This window comes from Mytilus galloprovincialis, chromosome 2 (genome assembly GCF_965363235.1).
Source record: "Mytilus galloprovincialis chromosome 2, xbMytGall1.hap1.1, whole genome shotgun sequence".
In the NCBI taxonomy this organism is placed as follows: Eukaryota; Metazoa; Mollusca; class Bivalvia; order Mytilida; family Mytilidae; genus Mytilus; species Mytilus galloprovincialis.
In genome coordinates, this window is record NC_134839.1 from 99288457 (window position 1) to 99299412 (window position 10956).

A 10956-nucleotide genomic window follows, 5' to 3' on the forward strand; every position below is an offset into this window, starting at 1 on the left:
AGGCGAAAACGCGAAAACGCGAAATGGCCTTAACCGGCCACCATAGAAATATGACAGTTGTTGTCCAATCGATTGACCTGCTTGAGCCTTTGATTTTGCCATTTGATTAGTGACTTTCTGTCTTTGAATTTTTCTCGGAGTTCATATAAAAAAGAAGATTTGGTATAATGAGACAACTCTCGAAAATCTGGATCGTTAGCAGTTCCTGCTTCAGTAACGATACCCATGATAATGCCAAATAAAAAAATTAGTTAGTTTTTGTACACAAGAATACTTATAGGTTTCAATTCTATAAATATTGACAATGCAATTTCCCATAGGAACTCCTTTTACGGATAACTCTGTACCACTTTTACTATGAAGTTTTGAAAAAAATCTTATCCTAGAATTGAAAGTTCATATGCACCACAATTTTTTTTCAAAGGACAGAATATAGGGCTGTGCGGCATATTTTCAACGTTTATATGCCCTGAACTTCTCAAAGTTTGAATTAACACTAATTTTCTTAACTACCCCTATCTCGAATGAAAGGTTACCACAGATTTCAATGTAAACAATATGCACATGTAAATTTACTGGTAACATTCCCAAGTTATGTCTCTGTGAGATGGAACACAGAGAGCATAATTGGGAACCAGTATGTAAACAAAATTAATTTTCTATGAATATTCAAGTTCTCCCCAAAAGTGGCGTGTTTTGAGAAACAGCTGTATTTACAAAGTGCAACCTATATAATACATGCATCTGCATTCAAATTCACACCATTAACCAGTATGAATGTCACATGAATGTCGATATCCGTCGTCTTTATCTTATTTGGGCTTCCTTTTATTTTTCTGAAAGATAAGCTTTAAACTTAAACTAGTTAAAAATATTACAAATCATGAAAATAAGTTGATAGTACATCCGGACAGTATTGTATTAGACTACAAGTTGTTTTTGGTGTAACATGTGAGTTCTTATTAAAGTGTTGTATGCATATAATAGTACCAAACGCACCAAATGCCTTCATAGATTGATTGTGGAATTGATTGTTAATTAAATCATCTATTGTAATGTTATCTACATAATAATCATCCTTAAAATATTTGACCACGCCTTTTGACAAAGAAATGCATTGTCAGCTGATATTTTATAAAATAGTCGGAAGTTACTTTAAAGATAGTTATCTACCCATGCTACAATGAATTATTTCCGGTTCGATACATTAAATATCACTTACTTTGTTCGGATTCGAGCTGCCGTTTTGTTGTGATATGCTGATACTTCATTGTTAAATGTTCAGGCCGAAGTTATGTTTGTGATTTGTTCAACTCGGGTTTTCAGTTAATGAACAATCCTGTTACTTAAAATGGTTTATTTTCTTTGTTTAATACTTCTTTAATGTATAACTACAAATTATCTGTACATACAATCTTGGAAACGGGGCGTAAAACATCGCAGCAATCAATCAATCTTGTTATTTGAAACAATTACTCAATTCAGTGAATGTAACAATTTAATTCAAATTTCAATAATATCGATTTTATCGCTTCATATATAATAATCAATCATCTTCATTCCTCATGACACAAACACATCGATGATTATTTTTTTATAATTAAATAGATAAAAACATTTGTTTCTGTCAAGTACATAAACTTAATTTCGCTACTATGCATGTTATTCATTCGTGGCCTATACTAGCTGAAATTTAAACGCGCCTTCTAAAGAACAGTTTTATGATTTACGTATATTAATCTTTTGTTTTAGGTTTGCTCTAAATATTTTAATTATAGGGAAAGTTTATCTGATCTTGCAAATGACTTGTTATAAACAATTTTGATTTTTAATTGACAGCGAAGATTCATCAAAATATTTGGCGTTACTTTCAATGTAGACCACTGGAATTTTGAATGAAGTTCAAGTGTTTGTCTGTGACTCAATTCACTTTGGAATTGATTTCAACAAAAGTCCAGATGCAGATTTGTTGTATATGCGAGTAATGTACATTGTTTGGTGGATATGTCTTTTGATGTGCATTTCGAAAGGTAAGAATTTGTTAATTTTAGTGTGTTGCTTTAATCATAACTTTGGCAAGGAATTTCTGGAAGAAAGGTTTCTTGCATTCTAACTTTTTATCAACAAAATAAACACACAATACAGCTTAACAGTTGAGTGATCCAATAAAAAGATTTTGATATCAACGATTCTAAAAGTATATTTATGAAAGTCTTGATTTAAATGATTTCTTAGTTGTTTCTAGTGCATTAAAAATCTTCAAAAGTTTAGCATGTATATACTGGCATTTAGAGTATAATATTTTATTGTTTTAGTATGTAGTCAGTGTAATGGAAGAACTAGGGTTTTATCAGTTGGATATTCGGCCGCCACTGTACAGAGTCCTAACTATGACAATGGATACCCAATGTAAGCATCATTTAATATTATAGAGGCAGCCTTACTGTCTGTTTAATTTTTAACATTGGATCAAAGGGTAAGCAATAATGCCAATATTAACGATTCTGGATATCGTCGTCATTTATTATTCCAGATTTCAAATATTTTTATCCCATTGTACTGATACGATGTTTTTTAGTTAAACCATAGTGCATGTGTTCATATAACAAATATGATATAGGAAACAGTTTGCGAACATCTTTAACTGCCGTATCATTTTAAGATTTTCTAGATGTTTTTTTTTTTTATCTAAAATTAAATGTTATAAATTTCATCTAATGTTATCATATAATTCTGCCTGTACAGATATTTTTTAATTTTTTATGCATGCAATTAACGAACCATTTTAATTACCAGTCTTCAATTAATTTTATTCTTTTGATAAAAGCCTTTTTGAAATCAAATTTGATATATAGTTAAAACTTTGAAGGAAAGTTAAGAGAATTATCGTAAAAGTTGTTTTAATAAACCGAGGTTGAAATGGTAAAATGATATAAATTACAAATATATTGTGTGTTCATATTAAATAAAACTAAGTTTTTAATATGTAAATTTTCATCACATTTACAGTGACATAACATGTTCATGGAAACACTCCTCATCAATAAGAGGATCATCACTTTTGGTCCAAATCAACGCATCTATTGACTGCACCGGGGATACAATAAATATATATGACGGTATGTAACATATATTGTCCTCATTGAGGTGTTTTAGAATATGATAGGGAGTTTATGATAAAAGTGTTAACCATAATGATCAACATGCCAATATACATTATACTTAATACTAAGCAGTCTATGTTTGTCGAATAAAACCTTCAACTATTTTATTTATTTAGACAATGAGGGATTTCTAAGACAAAATCTTTCAGATACTTATCTTTTTAAAACCTCTGTATTATCCATCTAATGATCAAATTTGATACGACTTATTCCAGTGGTAAATAATATAATTCTATTTTGCCACCGCGATGGTGCTACAAAAATATTTCCTGTTAGGGTTAGGGCTGGTGTTATGGTTACGTTTACTATATAAATGCAGATATTTTGCCTGAAATAAGACTGTTTTATGTTGAATAGTCTTTTAACAAATTTTGATTATTGTGTAAGTTTGTCTATATCTAGAAATTACAAGATGATTATTTCTCTAATGGATTATCATAAACTGTCGTTTGTTTTTGCTTAAATGCATGTCAAAGAATACCAATAAAAAGAATCCTGAATGTTGCAAGCTGTTACGAATAGACAACATACCGCTTCCATATGGTTTCTGAATATGGTTACTTTTTAAACTTCTTATTTCTTAACCGGTTTTAATGAATCTTCCAACTTATATTTATAAACTTGGTATTTCCGAAAAGCTTTTTCGTGATTTACCTTCATTAGGAACGCTCTAAGCCAATGATGTATAAATGCAAAGAAATATAAGAAGCTAAATATCAAACTGGACTTTCAAAATGTGTCAGGTTGAGTTGAGTGCAGTTTTAAAATATTTCCAGAACATCGCTTATAAGTTTGTGTTTATCCGTATTTTACCCCGTTTTTATGGCAAAGCAAGGGTGTAATTTCTTCTCCAGATTAATGGAAGAAAACATAATATATATTATATTTAAAACCGTTCTTGTCAAATTCCTCTGGTTTATTGAACACTGATGTGATATTATTCACGACTAATATTCACATGGTTTAAAATACAATATAAAATCTTAATTCATCTAACACATACATAGTCAATAAAATGGTAACCTTAGTCACATCGTTTAAGTTTAATTTGTTTCTGTTACATTACTTAATGACATTGATATTTATATTTTTAGGCACAAATACCACTGGTTTAAATTTGCACACTTGCTCAACAAAGGGATATCCTAGATATTTCATAGCTTCGACTGGTTATATATATACATCGTTCATCACTGACAGCATGTCCAATGCAGCGGAAAAAGGATTTTCATACAACGTTATATCAGCTAAAGATTTTTGTATGTACTTTTTTATGATCTTTAATGAATATAAGATTTTAGATTAATAACTTCTTGAATAAATACAAATTTTAATTATCGTATGTGTATTATAAACCTCCTAGCCATATCTTACCATCTTTGACTTGCTACTTAATCATGAAAATTAGGAAATTTCGTTTTTTAATTGTTATCTTTTGGCAATTTTTTCAAATTTAACGAAATTAATTTGCTAATGATACATTTGATTGAGAATACCCCTTTTGATTAAGGGTCAATAGCTGAAATTTCAAGGTTATACCAGCTATATAGTTTCCAAATGTTGTCTTTTGAATCTTATGCTCAACTGTATTTGCTCAATGGGATGACAAAACACCTTTTTTGTTTTAATGTCACTAGGTCAAAGACTAATACAATGGCAAAATTGGCTTTTCTTATTTATTTGAATCAAAAGTCAAACTTTTACAATACGAAGCAAGAGAATGCAATTTGGAAAGAAGAACTGCTGAATTATAGTCAGTAAGTCAAATGTCACAATACCAATAATAAAAATATTTAGACAGTTGTTTTCCATTCGTTTGAGCTTTTGATTTTGACATTTGATTAAGGACTTTCCGTTTTGATTTTCCCTCGGAGTTAAGTATTTCTGTAATTTTACTTATTATATAACTTTTTACATCACTGGGTCATCAGCTCAGTAGTCAGTGCTTCGGTACCGACATGATTTAACAAACTTTACTAAAATTGTTAGTTTATAAATTTTAAAATTATTATGAAACTAAGGTTACAGCTCCTTAAGGCAAAGTTGACTTTAGATGGATTTGGCTATTTATTTTAGTTTTTTTTTGACATATAGCTCTTCAACGATTTTCGGTACTTATACATCTTCGAATCTCAAATGTTTGGCTTTGAGCGTTCCTGGTGAAGGTAAATCCAGAAAAGCGCTTCGGACGCATTAAATTATTAAACGTGTTGTTTTCCATTTTTTGACTGATTCGATCTATTCATGCCCATGTTAAGAATAGTGCATGCACAAAAGGAGATGTTGCATCTGTCGAAATAAATTACCTCCAATATCGTTATATATCCACCATTTTTTTCTATTTTCAGTGTGCTAATGTAAAAATATTGTTTTCTCTTTGAGACTCCATTTTATAAAACATAAATATGTTTATGCTTTTTTTTAAATTTCAGCTGACTCTGCGTGTTCTTCTATTCAAACAATAGTGGCGTCCACTACAGTACAATATATCAGTAGTCCAATGTTTCCTAACGATTATCCAGAGTAGGTATTTTAATAAAATTGATTGGGTTTTTTATCCTTTTTTTCATAAGAATGTTGTGTTTAATTATATAAGATTCATGCGCAGTAATGTCTGTATGTGTTTTTAATTTCACCACAACTTGATATTAATAAGTATTGTAATTTTCATTGATATAAATAAATGTAATATCAGTATTACAAATTTAATCTTAAATCAATCCTAATTCTATCTTATTTTGGGGAAATATTTTTTAGAAATTCAAATGTGGCGTAACTTTGTGTGATCTTTTAGAATTTCAAATGTAACGTCACTTTGTGCGTTGAGGCTTTGGCTAACTCGGTTGTGTATTTTTATGTGCTGGATTAGGTTGTTTTATGTAATGTATCCATTTTTATTCTGTAGTTAGTCACTACTTCGGTTTTATCATGTATATCTATCATATAGTCATTTTATTAAATCTACTGTTTGCGAAAGTATGAATTATTCTAAATAATGAGGATGTTCTTATCCCAGGCAGAAAACGTAGCCGCATTGGGCACAACTTTTTGAAACTTTTGGTCCTCAGTGCTCTTCAACTTTTTTTGTTTGTTTTGGCTTTAGAACTTTTTTCATCTGAGGGTCACTGGTTAGTCTTGCGTATTGAATTAAAAACCTGGTACCTTTTGTGTTATTAAAATTTACTGTTACAAAATAATAGAAATTATTATAAATTAAGGAATGTATCTCCCTCATGCAAAGCTCTGATTCCTTTCACGGATTTGGCTATACTTTTTGGACCTTTTGGATTATAGCTCTTCATCTTTTATTTAAGCTTTGGATTTCAAATATTTTGGCCACGAGCATCACTGAAGAGACATGTATTGTCGAAATGCGCATCTGGTGCAAGAAAATTGGTACCGTTAATTTTATTAGCTATTATTCGTGTGTTTCTCTGTCCTATATGTTTTCCAATTTATTTGTATTGTAGTCTTATCATGTAAATAGTTATCAAAGGTACCAGGATTATAATTTAGTACGCCAGACGCGCGTTTATTCTACATAAAACTCATTAGTGACGCTCATATCAAAATATTTATAAAGCCGAACAAGTACAAAGTTGAAGAGCAGTGAGGATCCAAAATTCCAAAAAGTTGTGCCAAATACAGCTATGGTAATCTATGCCTGAGGTAAGAAAATCCTCAGTTTTTCGACAAATTCAAAGTTTTGTAAACAGGAAATGTTGTCATTTTAATGTAATATTTAACATTGCCTAAAAATCGGGAGATTTCGCATGAATTTTTCCTAACATATTGAAAAATCTATCTAGTTTATTTCGAAAAACTTTCACAGAGTATTTTCAGAAGAAAAAACTGTACCAAGTCAGGAATATGACAGTTGGTATTTATTCGTCTGATGTGCTTGAAGTTTTGATTTTGCCATTTGATTAGGGACTTTACTTTTTGATATTTCCTCAGAGTTCAGTATTTTTGTGATTTTAATGTTTGCAAGTCAATAGATTCAAAGACTTTACAATTACCCAAGTGAAATATTTTCCGATTTATGATTCGTTTCTTTCATGATTATATAATTTTCAACACAAAGTCACCCTAGAGATGCAAGGCTTCCACAAAGGCATATAAATATCCAGATTTGATGATAAGTCTTCTGTAGATACATGTTGAATTATTCGCTTGGTATTTTAGATGAGTTTTTACAACCGATGGGTCGATACCAATTTTCATTCAAATGTTATCACATGCCCAGCATTATTTTGTTAGCAAGAAATAGCATATATACAGCAATTTCCTGTTAATATACTACTCTTAAACCTACTGAATAAATTGACTGACCAAGTTATATCGACCTCTATACATAAATAGCCTAATCCAGATTTGGCACATCTGTTAAAGACAATTCAAATTTAAATTAGCCTTTCAACTGTTTTTATTTGAGCTTCACTTATAAATTTTATGTAGACAAAACTCACGTCTGACAAACTAAATCATAATTCCGATTCTTAAACTACTGTGTCCATGCAACTGCTGGTGTGCTTTTCGATCCGGAGGATATCAAAATATCCTAGTAATCAGCACATTTGTGTATTAAGTTATGTTTTTTAGTTAACTGCAAATTGTTCCTCAAACACGAGTTTGTATACGAATGATATTCATCTGATATCATCACAAAGACTAAACGTCTGGAGAAATATATAACAATACACAGAAGAAAATGGAATACAGATAAACACCAAAATAATTCTTAATAAAATTTATCGACAGCGGTTTCTTAAAGCATAGAAACCGACTTAAATTTATGGCATTTATATCAATTTGACAATATGTATAACAAAGTATCTAAGAAGTGTACAATCACGTGGATTCAATTGCTTAGTACAATACTCAACAGATCAAAACCAGTGGACAATACTGATGTAAAAGGGATAATAAACAAAATGTCATCTTGACTTAACCATAAATATAAATCTTCGATTGAATAATAGAAATAAACAAAACAATTATTTCCTATTTATTTTACAGAAATAGCGAGTGTTCATGGAGGATAGAGAGAACAGGAGACCAAGAGCCATTAGAATTGTCTTTTAGATTTATAGATATAGAGGCTGATGATAAAATGTGTCGATATGATTATGTCAAAATTATTGATGGTATGTTCGTGTTCATATGAAAGTATCATATCAGTACGGTTTACAAGAGATGACTTTTAAATAGATATTTGAAAAAAAAAAACAAATCCGGTCTTGCCTTTTCTTTTCTCTTTTCTTTAGTTTTCCCTTATTCATTGTATTATATTTTTTTATGTTAATATATTTGGTGGTTTTATTATCTTAGACATATATAATGTTCCGTACGCTACGTAACGTTAAATTATAATATTGCAGATACAAAAAAAAAACATATTTATCAAAACAATATCTTGAATGCTTTTCACTCTTTCAACTTTCTTTAACAATTTCACAATGTATTAAATATATTCGTTTACTTGCAGCATAAAATTATCAGAATAATAATATTGCAGTCATACATGCTTTGATTATCTTCTTCTATACTAATAAAATTAAAGGTACTAATTTTCTTGCACCAGATGCGCATTTCGACAATACATGTCTCTTCAGTGATGCTCGTGGCCTAAATATTTAAAATCCAAAGCTTATATAAAAGATGAAGAGCTATACTAAATCAGACAATTCTTTAGCACAAGTCATCATCCCTAGTCACATGAATAATTATTTTATTTCTCAGAGAATTAAAATGAATTCTTAAAAATCGAAATAAATATAAATTAAAAATAAATTAACAAAATTATGTACATCATAAGAAAATATATAACTAACCCAAGTTGATAATCAATAATTGCTGTTCGTTTTATTATAACCAATGTTAACATATCTAATTGGCAAAACAATCCCCCATAAACCTAAATCTGACCTACAGAATGTATACACTAGGGCGATATTGACTTTAAATTTATACTAGAGTTCATTTGATGTGATTTCTATTGAATAGATGCAACGGGCACAACGATTATAACATCATGCGGCAGAGATGAGTGGTTTCCAAGTCAGAAATACACAACAAAAGGAAACGTTACTGTGATGTTTCATAGTGACATCAGTTCAGAACATAGAGGATTCTTATTGGCTTATCAGATACAACGTAAGAAAATAAATCGTTGTATTGCCCTATAGTAGAAAAATAAATTTTAATTGTAATGTTAAAATAATAATAATGACGTGAAAATAACTGCATGTAATTGCAATAAATGTCAAGAGTGTATTTTTTTTTATGTTCATATCGATTTCGATGTATTTCGTTAATGTTCTTTGCATGAAATCGTTCTAAAAGTTGTCTTTTGTATACACGTGTTTGTATAAATGAAATGCCAATGGCCAGCAAAGACGCCCTCACATTTTTACATAACGAATTGCAGTCTCTGAATTAAAAAATGGTGCTTTCGACAAAAGAAAAGGAAGACTAATATATTTATAAAAAAAAACATCTTTTTTTAAAACAATTAAACAATAGGGTGATACACTTCTTATCAACGTTTATTTTTACATTGTTCAATAGGTTCTTCAAAATCACCATCTGATGATGACTCCTGTTATTTCAATAATTGTGTTATCTTGCCTGTACTGTTAGCCGTCGGAGGAGTTATTCTTATCGCTGTCATAGCTTGTTGCGTTATGTGTTTCGTTGGTAAAATGTATGCTGTTCCAAAAACAGTAAAAGTATCGTCTGTTCAAAAGAAGCCAAGTTCTCGACATATCTTTAATCTGACATTTGTAAACAAGAAACAAAAAAATATATTTCTTAAGATGGAAGAAGACTCCATAATTTCAAGACCTCCAATAGCTACTGCCCAAACACAGTCTATGTCAAATGACATTATACGCAGCAAATTATCAGAGGCACGGAAAACCACGTTGAAAGCAATAAACGAGAAGGATACAACGATAGCTGCTTCATATACAAAATTGATAAAAAGAAATCAAGATAAACACAAAGAAATTTTACAAAACAGAATAATTGGAGATGATCTTTCAAGTAACTTTGTATTACAAAAGTCGGGTCAACTTGCAGCAGAAAATACCAAGAAAGAATGTCAAAATCAACAGGTGGAGTCAACAACAAATGCAGGCTTGTCAAAAATGGATTCAATTACCTACGAAAAAGAGAGCAACACATCTATTAAAGAAAAAAGAAAGACTATGTCGTCCATTACTCGAAACAAAAAAACACATACCAATTCTACGATTCATGAAGGAAAGGTATCTGTCCCCGCTGACAATGTTAATAAAAACTTTGATATGGTGAAAGCTAAAGTTAAACTGAAGCCAGATTTTAACAAAAATATAGAAAGTCGTTACAAAGCTTTTTTCAGGAAAAGCATTGAAAATCCGATCCCTCCGAACAATACTGATGGAAATGTGCCCAAACCTGCAGCTGAATTAGAAAAACCAATTGAGAAAGTGAAAATTCGAAAAATGCAAACTTTAAAGAAATTAAATAGCAAAAGAAAATAACAAGGGATTAAACAAACTTAGCATGACATTATTAAGTGTTATATCATCACATTGATATTTTATTTACTGTTCATCAAACGGGTATTTTTTTTTTACATGTTTTCGCTTTACAGCATTTATCACATATATACTTGTCAGATATTATATGTATATGCATGTTTAACATTAATAATAAAATCCTAATCATGAATCATCTGGACATTATTTAGTCCTGTGTAACTATAGCTTCGGATTAAAATTAATAACTTTCAGTAATGGCTGAAAGA

The 10956-nt window shown here is 30.2% G+C and overlaps 1 protein-coding gene across 1 annotated transcript; it reads left to right on the forward strand.

Moving 5' to 3' along the window:
• Nucleotides 1–1555: 1555 nt before the first annotated feature.
• On the forward strand, nt 1556–10880 carry LOC143065080 (uncharacterized). The gene is made up of 8 exons (XM_076238423.1): nt 1556–2030; nt 2316–2409; nt 3010–3119; nt 4259–4423; nt 5597–5687; nt 8184–8311; nt 9171–9320; nt 9735–10880. Exons 1-8 carry the CDS (start codon nt 1976–1978, stop codon nt 10688–10690), a joined length of 1749 nt encoding a protein of 582 aa, XP_076094538.1. The 5' UTR covers nt 1556–1975; the 3' UTR covers nt 10691–10880.
• Nucleotides 10881–10956: the final 76 nt, after the last annotated feature.

Bases quoted from the DNA above. Each gene is read 5' to 3' on its own strand.
- LOC143065080 (XM_076238423.1), top strand. From the start codon at position 1,976: ATGCGAGTAATGTACATTGTTTGGTGGATATGTCTTTTGATGTGCATT. The intron at 5,688-8,183 runs GTAGGTATTTTA...TTTATTTTACAG, and splicing joins TTTCCTAACGATTATCCAGA to AAATAGCGAGTGTTCATGGA. The intron at 9,321-9,734 runs GTAAGAAAATAA...ATTGTTCAATAG, and splicing joins ATTGGCTTATCAGATACAAC to GTTCTTCAAAATCACCATCT.